This window comes from Barbatula barbatula, assembly GCF_947034865.1.
Source record: "Barbatula barbatula genome assembly, chromosome: 2".
Taxonomy (NCBI): domain Eukaryota; kingdom Metazoa; phylum Chordata; class Actinopteri; order Cypriniformes; family Nemacheilidae; genus Barbatula; species Barbatula barbatula.
In genome coordinates this window covers 18,923,126-18,947,277 of record NC_136767.1, presented here as the reverse complement: position 1 = coordinate 18,947,277, position 24,152 = coordinate 18,923,126, and the positions used below count along the sequence as shown (strand labels likewise).

At 38.7% G+C, this 24,152-nt stretch overlaps 1 protein-coding gene across 1 annotated transcript in view; it reads left to right on the top strand.

Moving 5' to 3' along the window:
* Positions 1 to 228: 228 nt before the first annotated feature.
* Positions 229 to 24,152, top strand: part of LOC306906942 (multiple epidermal growth factor-like domains protein 9) — a 60,362-nt gene continuing 36,438 nt past the window's right edge. The window contains exons 1-2 of the mRNA XM_079478710.1: positions 229 to 866; positions 10,768 to 10,969. Of these exons, the coding sequence (XP_079334836.1) occupies positions 356 to 866; positions 10,768 to 10,969 (713 nt within the window). The 5' untranslated portion in view covers positions 229 to 355. The remainder of the gene's footprint in view (positions 867 to 10,767; positions 10,970 to 24,152) is intronic.

Here is a 24,152-nt window from a genome sequence, read left to right as displayed (position 1 = left end):
TGTCAATTTATCATAGACTTAAAAAATAAATCACATGAAATATCGAACTTTTCTTTGGTACTTTCCTGTTTTTAAGAGAACTGAGTTGTCAATTCTTAAGCTCCTCCTTCGGATCGTATGATTGGCGCATTGACACGCCGATCTTCCTGTAGCCTGCTTTCTGATTGGCGAGGGAGTGGCCGTAGTAGGCGGGGTTTACAACTGTCAGTCTTGCTGGAGTGAAACCTTGCAGTTCGCAGCGCGAGTGGACAAGTAGCTACCGAACACCGTAACACGCGTCCGCACGTAAGAAACCAGCAGTTTAGGACTAAAGGACACAACCGAAACGTTTCACATGGGGAGCTGAAAGAAGAAAATGACGTTCATGCGTTACAGTATGTTACTATTTTCAGTTTTGGAGTTACTGTTGTTTGGAAGCACAGCTGGGTTGTCTCGTGCCGCGCACCACCAGAGCGATGAGAGCGAGTCTCGAGGCGCGAGACCCCCGCGTGCTGTGCCAGGCGAGCCTCTGGAAACGACCACCCTCCCAAACCACTTACAGGAGGACGACAGGGACTTCAGGTTTTCACCTTTCACCCCCAAAATGACCATCACAACCAGAGACTCCAGGACCACTGGGAAATCTAACCAGCTAGAAACCCTCTGGGTGACCACGACGGCTGCGCCTCCTACCAAAACAACGAATCCAACCCTCAAACGGACTGAAGTTAAGCCAACATTCTTCTCAAAACTAAACATTACAGTCAAATCGACTTTTTCTACTTCTACAAGTTATACAACAAACACAACGCTACCTGAACTAGAGGGTTCGAGCAGTTCATGGACCGCGAAAAGCACCACTGAGCCTCTCCTGACCACTGAGAAAGGTGAGTTGTATATTCAATGACAGTGTGATGCTTTATATTGCAAGTTTTTGACATGCACGTTTTTCAAAATACACATTTGTTTTGAACAGTGCTATTCCACCTAATACCAAAATGAGCTTTTGCACCCTTGTGTGTTCTTGATTTTGTTACCCCTAGTCCCAACAAAAGAGAGGTTGTTGCAAAGGTTTACACCTGTGTTGAGGCACAAACTGTTCTGTTGTTCCCTATTAAGTACTTTATCTTTATTATGTTATTGCTCACACCATATCTCCAGCATCCTGGGATGCTTCGTTTCAAAATCACCAGTTTCAGGGTTTTACCGTGTTATCATAATATTTAGTTGTTATGGCGACATGAAAGGGAAGGATTAGTTTAAGGCTTGCCATGTTCGAGACACACCTTCGTCTCGCTTCACTCTGTAAGGTGAGCAGGAGTATGTTCTGGTTGCACAGATATCGGTAATCTTCATCTGAGTAGCAGTCCAAAAATATCATAAAAATCTTAAACGTTTGACAGATGCGTCTTTCCCATGAGCCTTTTTACTTTCCAGTGAATCCGAAGGACGTTGCAGATCGGGCCAATGGCACAGAGACAACCTTCTTAATTGTTTTAATGTGATAAATGACCATCTGGTTGCCAAAAGAGGAAAACAATCATGCATCCTTAACCCTCAGCTCGTTTGTCTTGAGGTGGGTGATGCCAAGCTGGTTTCGTGAACATAGGCAAAGGTGATTTATTTCTGTTGAGGTCATAGTGTAATGTCAGTCACCTTCAGCAGGTTAATAGATTTAAATGTTTAATAATGGTTAATGTGAATTTGTTGGCAGTTTCTTTTTCTTTGAAGTTCACTTTCATTCATACTTTTCACAGCTACATACTTTTCCCAATTACCTGAAATTGGTGAACGCAGTACGATGAAAACATTAAAAAGAACAGAGAAGCAGCCATGCAGTACAATCGGAGGAGGTTCACTTACTGTAAGAATTAATGTGATACGCAACTCCTGTGACGTTCATTGGAAGTCAGTCAGACAATTGTTACTGTAAAATCCCATTCTATGTAACTGCCCAAAGGCAAACAGCTCTATTTATTTCTTTAGAACTTTTTATTGATATTTTTCACAGAACAAAACACAAGGAACATTATCCGAGAGAAGTGATAAAATAACAAGAATAATAAAAATAATAAAAATAAATAAATTATCTGTATATATATATATTGCTGCACCTAATATGTTACAGCTCTATTTCTATTTGAAATGTTCCTGGTGTTTGCCTGTGCTGTTTACTGCAGGCCTTTAGAGCAGATAAGGTGCATTACATCCTATAATTCTTCCTTAACATAAAGAAATGAAACTTCTTGTTTCGAGCCTTGCATTCATTTTGTTTTAGGTTTTGGTCCTTTTGCTTTTGGAAAATTTGCATTTGTGGGGTCAAGGAAGATTTGTGAAGCTGATTCCATATATTTTTCTTAATGTGGTGGTGACCGTTCACCCAAACATAATTCCCAAAGAGTCTGACATCAATTACTCACCCTCTTGTCATTTTAAATCTGCATGACGTTCTTTCTTCCGCAGAACACAAAACCAGATACTTTGAAGAAGGTTGTTAAACAGCACCCATTCACTTACATTGGTTTTGTGTAAATACAGTAGAACTGAATGTGTGCCGGCGCTGTTCGGTTACCGAATTTCTTCAAAATATCTTTGTGTTTTGCATTATAAAGAAAGTCATATATGTTTGAAATGACAAGACGATGAGTAAATGACGACAGAATATCAAATTTTGGGTGAACTATGACTTTAAGTACACCTGTTTCCCTAGAAAACCTATGACCCCCATCATTTCTGGGTCAAGAGGCGTCATCTTTGGCCCAGATACACCGCTGAAAGCTTAACCTACAATGAGCAAAAGAACACCTGGGATCTGCTCAAGTCTTTGTAATGTTTTGATAATTTGCGTAACCTCACAGATTTTGTTCAGGCAGCTGCTCATTTTCATTTGAACAGTTTCTGAGCACAGTATATTTAATACTCAACAGTTTTGGAAAAACATAAGCCTTATTCTGTCATCACATGGTTTCACACTCAAATAACTACTAGACCTTAATTTTTTGTAAATGAGTGATTGCCCAAAATGCTATTTGACTTAAATTTTCTAAATGTTATTATGAAAAACTTCTTATTATATTCCTGCACAAAGCATGTTGTTGATCAAACTCAGACTACTGTTGTGCAGCAATAAAGCCCTAGGACATAAAGAACTGTACATATACCCGGCTTCTCCATTTTGCCCTTTTAGTTCCCTCTGTTATATTCAAGCTGCAACCTTCCGATCTCGCTCATGAAGCCAACATGGAAGTGACTTGAACTGCAATTCATCGACTAGTCGCTAGAGACTGGCTCCAAAAGAGAGCAGAATCAAATTTGAGCCCCATTTAAAAATGGGCAACTTTACAGCAGATAAAAACATGTTTACAGCCTGGTTCAATAAATATTCTGGTCTATATAGCTAATTTAACCCTTCATGGCAACTGTGAGGAGGATGATTTTTTTATAACTTACCCTTTTAACTTATGTTAAGCAAATTAGGTGCGTGACCACTTGAGTGACAAATAGTTTCCTCCAACCACGTCCTGCCTCTTTGCCCATTTTCAATTATCAGGGAGTGACGTGCTGCTAAGACTGCCGGTTCCGCCCACTTTAAGCTTCAAAACAGCTCCTCAGAAACCTACAGGTGACGTCATGGACACTACTTCCATGTTTTATACAGTCTATGGTTCTATTCCAGTTTTACCCTTCATGTCGGTTTGCTTAAGGAATTACAGAGCCAGCCATCTGATGTTTTGAAATGATGTCTTCCATTATTTACAGTAAGGAGAGCTATGTACTGTATGTACATAAAAGTTTACAAAGCAGCATGCGGCAGGGACAAGCCAGAGACACTAAATGAAAAGCCTATAACCTTTAGCCAAATAAGCTAGCGGCTAATGCTAATGCCCTGGCTTCCGCTCTTTAAGTTTGGTGATTTTATCAAACTATGAGTCTTTGTTATAAATCAGAGCTGACAACAGAAAATATGTAAATGACAACGGCCTTATTGGGCAAAATCAAAACTGATCTGAAGGTAAAACTTTAGCTGACTTCACTCGTTATAATTAATTGAGCGTTGTTTTTTATATGTGAAAAGATACTTGTAATGTTTTTATGCTACTTAATCATTAGTTACATTAATGTTACTAAATTCTTTTAATGTTAGAAAATCCAGACGTTACTTTCGTGTTTGTGGTGGGATATATATATATATATCAATAAATATATATATATATCCCACTTCCGAGGTGTCTTGAACGCAGTATAGAGGGTATGGACGTGTCGTCACTTAACCATGTGAATACCACGTGAGCACGCCAGGGTGAGCCCCCGTGGTTGGCAAAACACTCAGCAAAATGACTACTTACAATATCAGAAAACGCAATTCCGCGCAACATTTCAGTGTCCAGGAACACTTCGAGCATGTTCAAGCTCAAACCGGAACGACACGTTTCCAGGAAACGGTTTGCAACAGTGTGTAACAGGGTTTGAGATGCGTTTTCTCTTGTTTGGTGGGTGTGTCAAGAATGTCAGCCCAATCAGCAGCAACATGTGTGTAACCCACATGGTATTAAAGAGACAGCTCACTCAATGGGTCCAAGTAAAGTCGTTTAAATGTGTCTGCTGCAGCTCGGTATACTCAACAATTGAAGATATAAGAAGAGCTGTATTTTGAACTATTAAACACATATTTATACCGATTTCATCAGACTCGGAAAATTGTTCAAAAAGAACACAAAGAATGGCCTTCTCAGCTGCCATAGTTCAACTCTTGCGTCATCACAACAGGGTGTTCAACCGCACCACTGTTCCCATTCAAAAAACGTATTCAGGATTTTGTCGAGGGGTTAACACAGCCCTGATTCCTTTGTACGTAGTATTGAAGACATTAGAATGACCATCGAGTTCAGCTGCTTGTAAGTCCCGGTTTCTTTGTTTCTCCTATTCTGCTATTGTCCGTTTTGCCACACAGGGGAGCGTGTCCCAGGGCGTGTCCAGATATGTTCACATGGGGAAGTGACGTCAATGCATACCCTCTGCTACGTAATGACGTCACAAATGTGTTAATTAGCATGTGTGACATCATCAAGCGTCACAGTTTCACGAAATCCCAAAACTGTTTTGTTTGCGAATGTGTACCGAAAATTTTGTGCCGTCCACGAACGTGCGCATGCGCAGTAACGTTTGTTTATGTTTTCACTTTGAAACCGTCTACAGACAAAACTGGAACCAGCAATGTACATGTACTGAATGTGGTACTGATGGTGAAACCTGTGATTCTGTTAGACCTTGTGCTAATATCATAGCACACTACACTCATTTAGTTAGTTATATTGGTTGGTGTAAGCGTTTTGTGGCTCATTACAGAAAAGGGCAGTGAAAGTCATTTCAGAAATCCCCACCACTACAGGACACAGAGGCTCATGTGATGAGCTGTTTTCAGCCAGCAATATCCTTGCTCAGCAGATACATGAACTGTGTTTGAAGTAACATGAGCTCAAACCAATTGCCACTGTACTTAGAGATTATAATGCTTAAGAGGTTCCTACTTTGCCTCTGTCCTTCATAGTGTTTGTACAGTTGTTAGCACTTGTTGTAGGACCTTTTGTAAGTTCAATATTTGCTGCATATGAAAGACAGGATGGTTTCTGTGGTCTGAACTTTACTTTAACAACATCATGCCCTGAGTGGTACAAACTATTGTGTATTTTCTTCTTGGGTTTGGCTGTTTAAGCTTGTAATTCTATTGACTTGATTCTTCTGTTTAAAGTCATACAGGACAAGCTAATACTAACCAACAAGAATCTCCTGTGAAGAAAGTTGCTATGAAGTCAAAAGCTGTCATTTGCCGGTTTTAAAAGCAGCCCTATGCTTTCTTTAAATATGCAAATGAGCTGAAGGAGCAATTAGTTTTCATTTTCTGAAGTGCTGTGTAGCAAGTAATGATGCCATTTTGTAGGTTACCATCTGGGAGTTTTATAAAAGATCTGCACTGCTCTTGCTTATGCTGCCATTCTTAAAAAAATGCTGAGTCTAAACACACATTACATCCACTTCTTTTGTGAAAGCTAGACATGTTAAGAGTCAGCACAGATTTATTTTGCTGGCAGATTAGGAACTCTTGGAAGACCTGCAATACAAGGATAACATACCATGCAAGGATGCAACTCTTTTTGTAGTGCAGGCGCATTTGATAGCCACACTCTCAGTATCCTTCCTCTTAACCGTGTGAAAGACAAATTAATAATGGACTTGTATGCTTCTGGTGTGTAACCTATACCAGACATATAGGTCATCTCAAATTTGTCAAGAAGACGTCATAGCTTAACCACAAAGCCTTTTGTGGCTTTATATGTATACTAGGGCTGTATGTCCATGACACAAAGCATGATTGATATTTTAACCAAGGTTTAAATAGATTTAAGGATTATTTTGTGTAACAGACTTGCATGGAATGCTGTAGTCAACACTTTTTAACAGCATGCAATAATCTTGATTCGTTTTTTTAAATACTGTATTTAAAATCATAATGTCTGCCAGTTTTTTTCCAATACATATGTTTACTTTTCATTTTATTTGCATAGATGCATGATTTCATTAGTCAATTAGCAGACTCTTTTATCCAAAGCAACTTTAGGGGAAAACAATAGAAGGAATTTATGCAACAAAAAAACAACAATGCATAGGTGGAGTAAAACTGGTCTAGGTTAGCCTACCACAGTATACAAAGCCAAGTTATTTTTTAAGGAGAGGAAAGTAGAGAAGAAGTAGAAGACTGAACTAATGGGTCAGATGATGACGGAAGCCCGATTCTTAAAGACAACTACAGAATCCGCTGATCTTGTGGCACGATGGAGGTCGTTGCAGTGTTGTGGAACACATCCGGAGAAGGTCGTGAGAGTGATTTTTTTCCCCCTTTATGGGATGGCACCACACGAAGCAGTTCAATAGCTGAGCGCAGGGATCGGGTGGGTACATAAGTCTGAAACAGCGAATGAAGATACGGGGGTGCTGAACAGTGGTAGTTTTGTAGGCCAAGAGCAGAGATTTGAATTGAATGTGAGCAGCTATAGGAAGCCAAAGCAACCTAACGATGAAAGGAGTGACGTGTCTTTTCAGCTCGTTGAAGACCACTCTTGCCGCTGAATTTCATTGGGTTTTCATTAAGAACATCTGGACAATCTGTTTGTGCATTTACATAGCATTCACAGTTTTACTGTATGTGACTAAGGGGCTTTGTCCACCGAGGCTTTTCTGCCTGCGTACGTTGGTGTTCTTTCACCCATGCCACCATGCGGCGCCAGCGTTCGATCGTTTCAGCAACTATCAGATTCAATAGCTTTAACATTGTTACGTAAAAATGTTACAGGACACTTACATAACATTAAGGGGAAAACATATGGGAGGCACGCTGACCCTCAGGGTGAGCAGCATGGTGTCATGGGTGATGTGGCCACTGTCACACTGCATTTTTACCCACATGCCAGACTGTGTGACAGAGAGTGTTAGCTCAGGCTTCAAATTTAAAACGTGAACAATGCCAGATTTTCACACATTAGGTGAGAAACGAAAACAGATAACCGCATTAACATCTATACAATTTTAAATTGTGTGGAGTAGTTCTGAGCTTATAACCAAAAACTGCATGTTCACCATGTTCACCAAGGTTTTTTATAAACGCGAGCAGCTGACGTTTTTATTCCATGTGTTTTCCCCCCTGAATGTTATGTAAGCGTCCTGTAACATTTTACGTAACAATGTTAATGCTATTGAATCTGATCGTGGGCATTTGCTCAGACATGGGGACCATCATGTCTGACATTTCAACACATCACAAAACAACAGTATAAGAAATCCTTCTCCTAGTGATAATTGTACCTGCTATTCATCTATTGCAAAATATTTCTTAAACCAGCTCACAGTTAAATTACATCAAGATGTTTAATTGACAGGGATATTTTCATTTGCCCGATTTGTGTCCTTTTTACTAGAGATGTGTGAATTAGTGCAGCTGATGGGTTCATTCACCATCTCTTCGTCACTTATTGTGAGCTCATCATCATAGCGAGTCTTTAGCTGGTTTAGCTGACTGATTTCATTTAACACCCTGGAGACTACCTGAAGTCTGCCTCGATGGCTTTATAGAGTTCCTGTCACTTGATGTCTGGCCGTATTTCAACAGAGAGTCCCTCATTCAGACATTTGAAGCTCGTTTTTCATGTGTTCATGAGCGATGAATACAAATTAAACAAACAGATTTAGGAATTTACTAAAAAATGGACGTCCATACATCTATTCCTGTTTGAAATGTAACCGTTAATGATCTGTCAATGAAAGCTTTAATCCTTAGAAGCAGAACAAAGCTGTGACCTTTACACACTTTGGGAAGATCGTTAATATTTATTGTTAGGTGTGTGTGGTGACTTCATTTCTTGTTTCTCCATAGATCTTCGATAATGGAAGCTCACCTTGTCAATGTTGTAACTCAAACACTCAAATTCCTGTCTCGGCATGTGTCAGTTATTGTGTATGATTTACAACCAAAACACGCAAACATTTACCAACAGGGCAAAACATGGAGTATAAGTCACCATTCTTACATTCATGGTCATTCCTTCATTATATTTCAAATCATCTTTATTTAAAGATGCGGGCTGCTGTCAAATATAGGCCAGTTGTGTCATTTGTGTCTCATAAGATATTTCAAGATGCTTGAAATGGATGTAATGGTTCCATTAATGGATGAGTAAAATGTTTTGTTTTGACCGTGTCTGCTATGGCACTCCTATTGTGCAATCTGATCTTCATCAAGGTCACCTCTGATTCAGATCAGATTGCTCTCAGTCAGCTATGGGAACTGTACACGCTGAGAGCTTCTGCTAAATATATCACACCGCTCCATTTCTCTCACCGCATCATTGTACGTGTGTGCGTATGTGTGTTTGTTCACGTGTTCACATTACCAGGTCCGGTGGGAGGTCACTGTGAAACAATGACACATTGCAGGAATGCCCTCCGCTGGATTCATGCGTGTAATATGCTAAACAGAAGAGAGGAGGAAAGAATACACTCGGTGTTGTATATGTTTATTGCTGGGTTTGACGCATTAACAGTAGCTGATGTGCGTCCATGGATTTTAGATTTTAAATGCGGTGTATGATGGAGGGGAAATTGTATATCTTTGGTTCTGAATTTCTATCCTAAATGGAAAATGTGCTTCTTGAGATTTGTTACATTTATTTGAAATGTTTAGGTAGACACTACAAAGAGATCCTAAACTAAATCCCTCTCCCCTCCCTGGTTGTCTCTCTCTCTCACCCTGAAAATATCATCACATAAAAATTTTGCTTCTGCTCTTTCCTTCTGGGAAAAATGATCTGCTCCTATTTTACACAGAAAAAAGCTCAGATGCTCTGTACAGTGCCATGAACACGTGATGTACTGTAGTTTGTTATTAAATAAAATCTGGGCTCGCTACACAGCATGCTAATATTGTAGAGCAGTTAGACGAATGGTCTTTTAATGAGACCTTTTTCTTCGCTCGGTTTTAAGCTTCTGGGAGCAAATAATTTTGCTGACAGCCTCTCTGTGACCTCTCTGTGTAATATTGCTGATTGTATTAGATGTATAAGGTTACTGCTGCTCTAGGTGGGTCTTGAGTTACTGAACATGTTGTTTTTTGCGAGTATATTTGGGTTATTGTGGTTTTCTCCATCATACACACACTTATCAGAGGTGTTGATGTAGACAGGAGGGAACAGTTTGGACTGTTTGTGCTGATAACAGGACTGTCCAGATTCATGTCCATAGCAAAAACATTCAAGAGTCCTTGAAGGTAATTACCAAGTACAGGTAGTTTTCAGCTTTCTGGCATATCAGTGTTTCTTATTTTTGCATGTTCCCACACCCCAAGGTTTAATGCGGCTCTGGAGGTCCAGAGGCATTACTGGCTTTAAGTGATCATTTTCCCACATCAGTTTTGCTGCAATTCCTAAATGTTTTGACTTTAATCAAAGTTCTCAAGTTGTCTGAGAACAAGTTAATTCCCATGTTTTCTTAACCTGTAGTGTGATACCATTGGAGAGTGGCTGCTCGGAGCTCGGTTTAAATTCAAATTATTTTGTGCCACGTCCAGATGAAAAAATCTCTCAGCGTGTCAAAGAAATTGTGCTCTGCCACGACCGCTTGCTGACAACATCGCTTGCTTGAGGTCGTAACTATGAGCAAGTGTTACAGGAGCATTCAGTATAAATTTTTTTTTACTTGTGTTTAGTGGTTTAGTGATGCTTTGTACATTCATGTTAGATGAAAACTTCAGTCATGTTAAGTTGTTTATTCTGCAATTACAATTGTGACTGAAGCATCTAACCCCCCCAGCCCTTTATAAGATTTAAGGGATAGTTCATCCAAATATAAAAATTCTGTCAGAAAAGAATTTTTGGAAGAATGCTTATTACCAAACATATCTTGACCAACATTGACTATCATAGAGTAGCATTCGTCCAAATGTATTTCTCTGTGTTCAACAAAACAAAGAAATGGATACAGATTTGGAACAGTAAATCATGGCAGAGTTTTCATTTTTATGTGAACTATCCCTTTAAGAAGAAATTGAATAATTTATTTACAACCTGTTCCAGTAGTGAAAGCTCAAATAAAGTTCAAGACCAGCAAAAACAAAACTAAACAAACATTTTTGTAACTAAAAACGTTTCATTTCAGCATCTCTGAAGATATGGTTTATTTTAATAAGGTAAGATATCACAAAGCTATAACATGTCAAACCCCCCCCCCCTCTCTCTTTCTCAGGAGGAACTCAGTGTAACTGTAGTGCTGAGGGTTCAGTGAACCCAGATACCTGTGACCTGGTCACAGGTCAGTGTGAGTGCTTGCCTGAATACACGGGTCACCAGTGTGACAGATGTAAGGATGAGTATTTCACCAATGGGACCAGCGGCTGCCAGGCCTGTGGCTGTGACTCGAATGGAGCTGTGAACAAACTCTGCAATAGGTGAGAATCTGCTCTTTTCACATCACCTTCACTGTCACATCACATTTGTTTAATTTGTTATATATTGAGGTATCTTTGCATGTCTTTTGGCTTCTAAGTGTGCATTTTATATGTCAATATTGAGCATTTTAGAAATCATTTTGGAGTTTGTTGTGATAAAGCTTTATGTCTTCCTTTCATATTTTGTTTCTGCCATTCTGGCTTATAGTCTAAAGTCGTGTTGTATTTCGAATGTATGCCCTTTATCTGGCATTCAACGTGTACTGCAGTACAGTAGAGTCACTGCTGGATTTTGCCCTTCCCGTCTGCTGTTCCTGGTTCCCACCAAACTGCTGTAAGCATGTCACGCTTAATGTATCATTGTAACAGGTCGTCACCTGTCAAACGTGTGATGTTTTTCCAGGGAGCCTGTTGTTCCCGGTAGTGTGTCCTGTCTGAGCGTGTTTGTGGGTGTTCCAATACATACCTGTTCATATTGTATAGATGGTAAGAATATCGTTAGGCCTCAGAAAGCCAGTATAGTCATAGCAGGCAACCACATGTCTTTACCACTGTGACACTCAAAAATATTGAATAGAAATTCCAACAAGTCTCTTTAGACGTCAGGATTTTGTCTGGTTTATTTCTATAGCTTTTCAAGTCTCATTTTTAATGGCTTTATGTACACAAGCAGACATTGCGTCACGTCTCACTGTTTCCAGTGCCTTACCAAAAATGCTATATAATACTCCATATCAAGTTAAAAACAGCTCAACTTTTAGAAACGCAAATGGAGATCGTTATGCACTCCGGCTAGCTGTTTTGAACACAAGAACGTGCCCTATGTGCCGCTTGCTGTAAGTGTGGTTTGGCAGGGCGTGTTGACTGTAGTGTGGCTGCACTGAAAGGTGGTTGCTTCGATATTTGGAAAATGCCTTATTATGAAGTATATGTCATAACAGTATTAGACAAAATGATTAAATGTATTAGACAATGCATTAGATTCCCAGTTGGACAAAAATGGTTGTGAGTTCTAAGATATGGTCTTGCATAATTTGTGCATGCATTGTAGTTATTTCATGAAATGTCATAAATTGGCTTAAAGTGTCCAAAGGCTTCATGCACCACATCCTATTCAGATGCAAGTTTCTATATGCTCAGGTGTATGTTGCCATTGTTTTTTTATAAACAAGGATCTTTGTGAGTAAGGCAGAGCAGACATCAGCATGCAAGAGTAAAATTAACATTAGATTGTCTGCACCATGACTCCACGCTGAATAATTATTGCTTGGCCACAGCAGACGGCTGCAGATGGAAACAGGATAGCCGCAGTCGCGTGAGAGTCAGCCATGTGCTTGTGTTTGATTTGGAGCAGGCTCAAAGATCGCAGTCCCCCCTTTTCTCCCCATGACATGAAGACATGAAGGCGTCATAATTCCCAGACTCTTACCACCTCTAAGAACGCTGGCTGCAAGTCTGCCTGTCATTCATAAAGTCTCGATTTGCTTGTTTTATTTTGAGTAACATGCTTGGGACAAGAACCAGAACCAGAGTGTGAAAATGTTAAAAATGGACACCTAGGTGTGTTCTAGTGGTGTTTACATTTGTGGCACTGGGGATGACTGGAAAAAGCGATACCAAAACACATAAAAACAGCATTTCAACACATTAAAAAACAACACGCTGTGTTTAAGAGTAAAAACGTGAAGTCTAATAAACTTTATTACACTTGGCTCAGAACATTTTAAATTTTGTTTCGGCCATGTAATTTAAGCTAAAAAGCTTTCAGCAGTGTTCTGTTCAATTCGATAACACAAAGAGTTCATAGTAACATTATGTCTGAAAGCCTGAAACATGTTATCCATCAGTCCAATATTTTTACATATAGGTTGAAGGCTAGTCCCAGACTAACTTGTACCCGACATATCCTAAAATATATAAGTGCCATTGATTTGTCACATTTAAGTCGCTTTAATAAAAATGCCTTAAAAAACAACAATATGTTAGATAAGTTAGGACCATCAGTGAACAAAAAATGTATCTTCTGTTTTCCCCCACAGGCTGATCATCGACACTAAAACTCTTTGTTGTTAGCTATCTGTGTGCTATTGTGTCATTTGCTCACGGTTTATAGTGATTAATGAGGACATGCTGGGCAGTACATTGGCACAGTTAATCACAGGTCATGGTATCACTCAGCAGTACTGCAGAAGAGTGACAGGTCATTAGCCCAGGGTGCTGTAGATATTTATTGTATGCTATAGGTTAGATGTTACAACTTGACAAAGAAAATGTGTCTAGTTGAAGCTTTTCATCTAAAAGCAGATGCAGGAATGTTGCTGTCTAGATCAACTGATTTGAGACAAATAAGATCATTTAAAAATGGCTATTTTTGTGTAAATGTGGCAGTATTTTAATATATTTTATTAAAAAAATGGAAATGCTTTATTATGCACAAACTAAATGTGACCTTGGACCACATCATAAGTAGCATGGGTATATTTGTAGCAATAGCCAACAATACATTGTATGGCTCAAAAATACCTACAGTATTTGTCATTTATGCCAAAAATCATTAGGATATTTAAGAAAGATCATGTTCCATGAAGATTTTCTGTAAATTTCCTACTGTGAATATATAAAAACTTTATTTTTGGTAGCGGATGAAGCAAAATTGCTAACACTGGAATGACTGGAAACATGCCTAAATATATCACTTGCTGCTGTCGCTCATAGGAATTACCCTCTCAAGATGGTATCTATTTAAAGCTTAGAATTTCTGATTTGGGGTTCATATACTCTTCACAACTGCATTACAGCGGTGAGCCAATAGCCTCTGACAACTTTTAAGGCGAATTTCTCAGTATTTCGTTTTTTACATACATATAGAGGATTGAACATGTGTAACTCTAAGACCCCTAGTGCATACAGATAACAAACTAACATAGAATAAAAATATATATTAAAAACAGATAAAAGCAGATTATATATAGATAAAATAAAACTTTACAACCAGGGATATTTAAAAAAAGAAAAAGAAGATACATAATGGCGTGAGCGTGAGATAGGGCAAAGAGTTTATCTGTCTGTTTAAACATCGGGTATCACGCTATGTCATGCATTCTGACTTTGTTACACTGCTGGCTTCTCATGCTTAACATGGTCAACTTGTTAAAAAACGATCACAAATTTCATCACTTCAGATAAGTATACACTTTTTTTCTTTCTTTTTTTCATGTAACATCAGAAATGTGTATCATGTTTCTTGTAAATTTGTTTTGTAGAATGGTCAGCACACAGCGCATTGTGATGCCTGTACACTGTAGCTATAGAGGCCGCTCTGGTTATGCTCCAAACCTCAAGCCATTTCCTTAGCTATAAGACCAAAGGCGGCTTCAAGTCAGTCAAGCTGAAACAAAATAAAGGGAAACTGCTAGCCTGATTTGCTTGTGGAAGTCTGATCCTGTGGAAATTGGTAGGTTTCACATTCCTGGCTGCCCCAGAGTGTTTTGGGAATGCTTATTGACATAGAGCTCGTTTTAGTGCCTCTCACACTGACCCTAAACCAACATCCTCATCCCAGTCTGTTATTTCCACCATTGTAAGAGAAACCACGAAACTGGTCCAAGATCAGTCAGCTTTCAAAAGCCAAATTACACCGGTGGTGTCTCCTTGCACTCCGCTTTCTGATATTATAGTGACATAATGTATGAGTTTGTGTGACCTCAAATATTTACCATGAAGCCTGAAGTCATTATATAAAAAATGTCCTGATATAATGTTGATGCACACTATAATTAAATGTAGCCAATATGGAACACAAACTTTTGGTATCTAAGGGTGATGTGGTGTGCTGTTTGGCAAAAAACGATTAAGAAAGTCGTGTTCATATGATTGATTTGCACTGACAGCTGCGCTTTTTCTTTACAATTTTTATAAACTGAATGTTATTGTTGTTTGATAAAATCAAAGTGGTTTTAGTATGTGGTCTTCTCCACATCGTTTTTCAATTGATTGTTCTAAAATATGACCTATCCAGGCCTTCTGTGGGAAATACTGTGCTGTTGTTGAATGTTTTTTCTGTCGCAGCTAGTTTGCCACAACCAGCAGTCAAATCCATAATATTGGAATGTTGTATAATTTCATCTTAAAGTCATTGTAACAAAACCATTTCAGAGCTGTAGTAAGATTCTGTTGACACTTCTTGTTTATAGTTCGCTTCCAAGATGATGATGCCAGAGGTGCTTGGCCCTGTGTGGCTAATGCCAATCTCCTTCTGATGCCAACAAGCCTAGTTTCCCTCTGATGGAGATGCCTTCTGACATTTTGAAAGTGCCAATCCGAAATTGCTGCAACTGGCAGGCTATTAGCGATTCTGCGTCAACAAAGGCATTTAACCCTGTAGTCCCATTTACTTTAAAAGTTATTCAACTCAGATGCCTACAAACACCAATTTAGCTCCTGGGGTTCACACAGTACTCTTCAGTGACTACAGAGCGTACCTTAAAAACAATGGCCTTTTTGTAAATAGGAAAGGAGAAGTTGGTTCTACTAAAGCTACATGAGAGATCAAGAAGGCAACACTCAGAAAGACGACTTGCACATGCACAGTCAGACAAGCAATTACAAATCCTTGGACATAAATCACCCAAAATATAAAAACATACAGTATGCTACAAAAAACTAATTTGTAATTCATGTAAATAAAAGAAGCCCTGCTGAGCATCAGCTCAGGCATTCAAAGGCTCTGTACAAGACTTCTTCATCCTACTGTATACATCTTACCTTCAGCCAGACATGAGCAGGACCAAAGAAGGAAATCGTGAAGTAGCGCTGCTTGCGTGAGGCTTTAATAGGTGTCAAAGACGTACAGTAGAGAGAAAAAGAGAGGGGAGAGTTTAGCCTGTACAGAGGCTTCCTGTAGTGTATCTGAGCTGTATCTATATATAAACATCATGAAAGTGAGGATGATTATACATTGGCACATTGTACATTATGACACTTCATGTCAGTGTTAATGCATTTGTCGCATGGCAACTAAAAAAGACCTCCCCAAGAAAAGGATAAGAGGCCAATGGGGAAAAGGGGTGGGGGTGTAGAAGTGTGGGGGGACCACCATCTGTGAGTTAAATCCTTGGAGCGTCTGCACTGAGCAGAGAATATGACTGTGTGTGTGGGGGAAAAAATGGAACGTGAACCTCTGTTAATATAACTCGAGTAAAATGTGGGCCAGAGAGCACCAGAAAGCAGAACTGAACTCAACGTGAGTCTTTGTCATGCCGTGCGATGCTAAATTGCATTCTTACGTGACACATTTAGCCACTGAACATGACCTGTTTGTCATCTCCCACTGGATTTCATGTTGGTTATGTGGTTTCAAAATGACATAGGATGTGTACACATGTGGGTTGGTCATGCACCTTATATTCTTGTCACTGTTTGATTTACACCCACTCAAGCTTGCTGTCCCGTTTGAAAAATGTTAGTGTCCTTTGCGCCTCTTAAGGAGTCTCTTAAAGTTAATGGCATGTTGTGTTAAAATTAAGCCTTTGTTTTGTTACTTTGTGGCGTTTAATACCAGATGAATTGATGAGAAAAGTGGCTATTGTTCTATAGTACAATTTCATATATTTGCCCTATTTTTGCCCGAAGGCACCTAATGGGACATAGCAGTGAGTGATCATAAAGCATGATGCCTGTGATTGGCCGAGCGTGGAACATCTCCTTGTACCCTTGTGCCCCCCTCCTTCAACACAGCTGGCCAGACAGATGACGAGACAGTGAACTGAATTGAACGCCTATGACCCACATTTACATCACCCTGTAGGGCCTGTAGGTATCCTGTATAGAAATTGTGTATGCATGTGTAAATGAATGAGAGCAACTTTTGTTACTCATTTGGGCTTCAATTGGTGTATCCCCATGACGTGCATAAAAAACCCTCAAAATGAAGGGTTTTAGGTTTATCATAGTTTGAAAAACGTATTTTGTCTTTATTTACACTCACACAATGCAATGTGTTAAGCTACATAAATACCAAACCTTCACAAGGAGTAAATTAAAATTTCCTTTAGTTTCTTTTCATATCAGTTCTGTTGGTCCTTTTATTAATGACAGACTCGTATTAGGCGCACAGCCAAAATCACCATCAGAAGATGTTTATGTGAAGCCATAAATGACAAGCCATTACCATTTCACTCTGTCTGCTATTTTATGAGTTTTGACAGTTAATAGTCTTAAAGCTGATAAAGTGCAAATACATTTGTTATGTGTTTTTATTATTTATTACATAAATGTGATTCAAATAAATAAAAAATGATTACAAAAATACACAAATAATAACCCAGAAAAAAAAGGGTAAATGAGACAAGTTTGGATGTGTTTCAACAGGACACTGCTGTCCCATTTGGATCTAATGTTGGATTTGTACCTCAGATAAGAGAAAGACATTTGTGTTAATTTGTCAAGATTTATTGCTAGCTCCAGACAGCCGAATATTACAGAAGCTCAATTGTTTCATAAATTCAATTTAAGATAATCAAGGTGTCTAAATATAGATAGATGAAAAGACCTCAGCATTCTCCCTCTATTCATCTTTCTGGGTAAATTGGCTCATTTAGTGTGAGACTCAGTTTTCAAGTAACACATGGACACGTCCACACACTCTTAATGAAAACATCAGTGGAGGTAATCCACACTTCCTGCATTGCCTAGATGTTCCCAAATCTCCGGTCAGCCCTCTCCTTTACTTCCTATAATGGAAATGTTTTTTTACCCAGAAAATATGGAGCCAATTACAAAAGACTCACTTGGCATTTACTTAAATGTCAATCACCTACCTACGGTATAAGTCATAACACCAGATGAGAGAATTTACTTAATTTACGAAAGCATTTGTGTCAAATTGGTTGTACTGTAGTCTCGTGTAGCCAGAGGACATGGTTGGTTTCTGCATGGGTTGTCACCAAGCAAAGTCAATTCTTAAGAAGAACCTTCATTTAACTCTAATGTCAATTGAGATATGGCTGTTACTGATTCTCTTCTATATTTACAGTATGATGTTCTGATACCCAGTTCGGCAGAAAGATAAAAAACAGTATGTGGGCTCAAAAATATATTTTAGTCAGTGGATTCATAAAGCAGCTCTGTCTAGACACAATATTGTTTGCATAAGACACAATAAAACAGCTTCTTAGAAATGCTGCAGTGCACAAAATAGCAGATAGTCCCCATGCAGCAAATAGTGCTGATGGATGCTAAAGGCTGACTGATTACCCACAAACAGGATTAAACCGCTAATAGTCTCATCCTAAAACGGCTGCTCGGAGGCCTTTTCAAAAGAAATGAGAGTGAGCCTATTAGTTCTTTCTGATTTCTATTTGCCATTGTAAGCTTGCCATCAATATAATGATGATTAATTGTTACAATTAAAGACATGCTTCACCTAAAAATGAAAAATTATTGACCATTTACTCACCCTCATGTCGTAAAGCTGTATGACTTTTTGTGGAGAACACAAAATATATTTTGAAGGATGTTGGTAACCAAACAACATAGCCCCCATTGACTTCCATTGTATAAACAGAAAACCACTGAGATGACATTTGGAATGACATGAGGGTGAACAAATAGGGATGTAATAATATTTTCAATTTTGTGGTATCGCAATAGCAAAATTGTCTCGATATTATCGTGGTCATGAAATGATTGGTCTTCTGGACCTAACATAAAGAGTTATCGAAAAAAGAATTGATGTTACCTTTATCAAGATCCAGCTAGAGCTATTATTTAATTTGATAAAAGGCAGTTTTAGATCATTTGACCCATCTCAAACTATAGCTCATAACTCTAAGCAACAGTTATGATTAGAGGATAAATAAAAAGAGGAAACTATATGACATGGTTAATTTGTATATACATAATTGTTTAATACAAACGTATGGGACATTTCCAAGCCTTCATTTGGCTTATAAACAGCAATAAATATTGTACGGCAACCTTTATACTAAGGTATTATTGTACCATGGGATTTTTATATTGTTACATCCTTAATTGTCACAGTTCCATCAGTTTCTCCCGTGTTTGCCCCAGGACTCCACTACCCACGCTCCGGCACCTGTTTCTTCTGCAGTCCCTACACCTGTCAGAAATCACCAGTGGACTATTAAATTCTCAATCTGTTCCCTTGTTTGGTATTGTTTATGTTAATGTGTATTTCTGTTCCTGTCTCCCCATGGATCTAATAAAAGATTCCCTTTGGATTGGGCTTCTCTACATATGCTACACGTAACACTAATAAACTATGACAGAATGTTTGTTATTTGGAAAAGTATCCCTTTAATATCGAAATGTATAAAAATGATTTAAAAATCTAAAACACCAAAGGAAATAAACATATGGAAAATTGTTGATACCTTAAAAAGATGTGTGTTTTTGGCTTTTCAGGTTTTGTTGAAAATACAATATGATTGAAAGCTGCAAAAGTGCTGTTGGCAGTCATAATGTGGCTATATTTTATTGTGTGCTTTTGTATGTTTGTGCAGTAAAAAGGCTAAAAATAAGAAATGAGGAATGTGAGGCAAATTTGTGGTGAGGTTAGGTGACTAGTATTTATAGCAGAGGTCAAGACACTGCTTACTGATAGCATGGTGTCACATCTCAAGTGACAGCTCATAAAGTTGACTTCAGAACAACACCACATCCTTTTCCCCTGTGTGCTACATCTCACTTCTTCACATCTAGCTTTGGATACTCTCTTACTACAGCATATCAGATTTATGCACCTTTTGTATCCAATTCAGCGTATCCAATTTAAATCTGTATGCATATATCCTACATTCTGCTATGATTGTGACGATTTTGGAGAATGATTTCCGGCCCATAGCAACTGATCAGTTTTAAATAGCAAAAACGTTAAGCGAAGACAAGAGACAAAGAGAATAGAAGTTAAGTGACAACAACCATCAAATTCTTTTTTAACTTTAATACAATTTATGTACAATAAAGGGGACAACGACAGTGAAAACACAATCACTATTAAGCAGCTGTATGCAGTAATTGTAAGATCTAATGGACGAAAAGGTCTGTAAATGGTAGAAGTCTGGAATGGTGAATTGTGCTTTGTACGTTTTTTGTCTTTAAACCAACCTTTTGTGTCTTTAGCCGGTTAAGTTTAAATCCTGTATGGCTAGTGCGTGTAGAGCAGTCAGTCTTTTGTGGCTACTCAAACGCCTTTAACCACATGAGTGTCTACACCACAAACGTACTCCGGTCTAATGCGTAAACGATTATTGTGCTGCATTCCATTTTGCAAGGATCCCATTTTTTCCTGTAGTCTAAATCCACAGCGCACACTTTTCCTTTACAGTGGTTCAGCTGTGCTATTTCTTTACATTTATTTTTCAGTTAAATTCAGAGTTTTAAAGGCACGTTTTTATTTTCTATGTTATTTTAAAGGTTAATAATGAGTAATCGTGTTAAATAATCGGGGTCTCAATATTGGCCAAAATAATCACGATTATAATTTGTGACATAAAAATCATATGCAAAAAAATTGCTGTTTCAAACTTGAGTGATGCAATGGTTGCATCTCGTTGGCTGTATTTGGGTTTGCATATTTGTGTCATATTAACTGTCAAAATATGATTTCACACTTTACATTTCAGGGTGTTTCAAACCAACTTGTGTCCCAACAATCTAGCCGCATCCACATGTTGGGAACCCTAGATCAGACAACATACTGAAGTGAAGGGTATGCAGGTCATAGTAAACTATTACACTTTCATCTGAAAAATAATGTGCCAGCCCTTGTTCTCAGCGAATCAGCCCTCCCTGCTGTTCCCAGCAAGTGCAGCCGTCAACACGACACACCACATCACTTTCTGTGCCGTCTCTCCAGTTATGTGCTCAGAGCACAGCAGAAGGCAGAGAGGGTGTGTTTGGTGTTTCTGCAGATCACTTACAGTGCATCTTGAAAAGTATTCACAGTGCTTCACTTTTTCCCCAATTATTACAAAATAGATTAAATTCATTATTTTCCTCAAAAGTCTACAAACAATACCCCATAATGACAACATGAAAGAAGTTTGTTTGAAATCTTTGCAAATTTATTAAAAATAAAAAACAAAAAAGCACATGTACATATTCACACCCTTTGCCATGACACTCAAAATTGAGCTCAGGTGCATCCTGTTTCCAATGATCTTCCTTGAGATGTTTTTACAACTTGATTGAAGTCCACCTGTGGTTAATTCAGTTGATTGGACATGATTTGGAAAGGGACCCACCTGTCTATATAAGGTCCCGCAGTTAATAGTGCATGTCAGAGCACAAACTAAGCCATGAAGTCCAAGGAATTGTCTGCAGACTGCCGAGACAGGATTGTATCGAGGAACAGATCTTGGGAAGGGTAACCTGAAAACCTGCCCCAAATCACTCTGGGACTCAGACTGGGGTGAATGTTCATCTTCCAACAGGACAATGACCCTAAGCACACAAGAGATAAAGGAGTGGCTAGACGACAACTCTGTGAATGTCCTTGAGTGGCCCAGCCAGAGCCCAAACTTGAACCCGTTTGAACATCTCTGGAGAGATCTGAAAATGGGTGTACACCGGCGCTCCCCATCCAACCTGATGGAGCTTGAGAGATCTTGCAAAGACGAATGCGAGAAACTGCCCAAAAATAGGTGTGACAAGCTTGTAGCATCATACTCCAAAAGACTTGAGACTGTAATTTGTGTCAAAGGTGCTTCAACAAAGTATTGAGCAAAGGCTGTGAATACTTATGTATATGTGCTTTACGTTTTTATTTTTAATAAATTTGCAAAGATTTCAAACAAACTTCTACATTGTCATTATGGTGTCTTGTTTGTAGAATTGAGGAAAATAATTAATTGAATCCATTTTGGAAAGGTTTTAACATGACAAAATGTGGAAAAAGTAAAGCACTGTGAATACTTTCCGGATGCACTGCACCTGGGGCTCAGGTTGGAGAATAATTGTAATGAAGCAGACTGTATAAACACTCCAGACAGCCCACTGATCATGTTTTGGAACCAGAGTGGATACAGGCGCACTAGACTGGAGCTAATTTGGTTGAGATTTTCTGTGACAACAAACTACTGGGTTTGATGCAGTGGTGTATTGTACTGCAAGATTGTAGAAGTCTAGTCCCTCAGTTGTATGGCTATCAAAATTATTTGTTAGGTGTTCATACAGATCCATTTTGGAACAATTCCTCTTTTAATCTTTAATTTAAAACTTCTATTTGGTCAATAACCATCTACATTACTGCTAAAAGGCTTTTTGCTGTTCTATTGAGCAGCATTGTGGAGATGAAAACACTCCACTGCACCTACTTAATAAGAGCGCATAATGGTTTGACCGCAGCCCGCAGTACTACTACCTCCTACCAGACGGTGTATAAGTCTACAGTGTTCCTTAAAGACCTTTATCAGACATGGGTTTCACGCACATGGTGTATTTAGGAGAAACATTTTTCAAAATAATTTTTTTTTGTATCTGTGTCACAAGGTGTTAAGTTGTCCGAGATGAAAAAGGATCGGTTTAGGAAGTTAGTGTGACTGCTGCCGGGACAGAATTTAGATGAAAAGTGTTAGGATTTTCAGTTCTTCTGCTGCAGTTTAGTGACAAAGTATGGAGTCAGTGTGAGTGTTTCACCCTGTAGCAACCTTGTGTACTTTGTGACTTGTTTCTTGTTTTGACAGACTAAGGCCCTCGCCACACTTTTCTCTACGTTTTAGCCTTTCGTCCACACAGAGATGCATTTTTGTCAACAAACTGAGGTTTTCGAAAACGCACTCGAAAGTGGATACATTTTTTTAAAACGCAGTTTTCGCGTTGTAGTGTGGATGAGGAAGACAGAGGGGTTTAAAACGATGATGCGTTTTTTTTGTCATGTGACTAATTTTTATTTTTGCTTTTTAGGAAACGGATTTGAACATTGCATTACTTGCAGTTATTGTTTGACAGCGGAGTATGAGTTAAGTTTCACCTATGCTTTTGCAGCTTGTCCGTCTATAAAAAAACGGTCTTTGCCTCTCATTGCGCAACATAAGGCAGAAAATAAATAAATGGCTGACAGAAATTACACATGCTGACGGTTTTACTCGTGCACGGTACATGGAGGTAAGAGTTGTCAGATGTTTCAGTGTGGATGAGCAGCGTTGGGGAAACACTTGAAAATGCTAGTGAGGGCGGAGAACATTTTGAAAATGACAACTCTGTCTACAAATGGAAAAGCACTGTAGACAAAGTCTAAATTATATGGTCGAGAGTTGGCCCTTCTTACACAAGTATTATCTAATGTTTTAAAATCCCGTACATTTTTTAGTTTTAGGAACTTTTCCCAGATTAAGACGTACTGTTTTTTAAGGTCAATCAATACATCCCTCCGATTACATTTGTTTTTTCAGTAACTTGATTATTATACATACAAAAACAGATTATATGATGCATATCCAATATGCCTGAGTGACGGAATGGCAATTGATCTGGAGACTTCTGGGAGCTTATATTGTGCCAACTCAGTGTCTTCCTATGAGCCTGTGAAAGCACCTTTAATGGTTTGATGGCTCCTGTTTCCAGGGACCATTTTAGGAGGTCATGAAGCCTATATCAGTGTAGACTGTCATGGCCTGGTTTACATGGATCCAAGGAACCACACTCCTCTTTAACAAAACTATTTGATCTGCTTTATAGATTTTTATGACTAATTCCTTGGTGGAAAATTAAGTAATTATTTTATTATGCTTTTATTATCTCATTTAGAAATGTACAGACTTTGATTGTATGCACAAACAATATAAACATAATAAAGATTATATGTGCGTAAAAAACTTTGAATAATATTGATTTCATTTGCTGCTGTTGTTGCAGAAGGCTTTGTATTGTAGAAACTATAGCAGACGCTGTCACAAGGGGTTTAAAGGAGATCTGAACACAAAGACTGGCACAGCAGAACAGACTGATAAATCCCTCCCTCATAAAGCCCCTTCAGCAATCTGTCTCCGTTCTTTCGCAGCTTTTGCCAGCCATGCTCCATCAGCATTGAGTTTTTTGAAGAGATTGGGTAGGAAACAGGGATATGTTGGTGAAAAAAACTGTTAAAATTCCTTTGTGACAGAAACCATGTGTCTCCTGGTTGAGTCTAGTGCTGGCTGGTATATCCTGCTAAAGTCAGGGC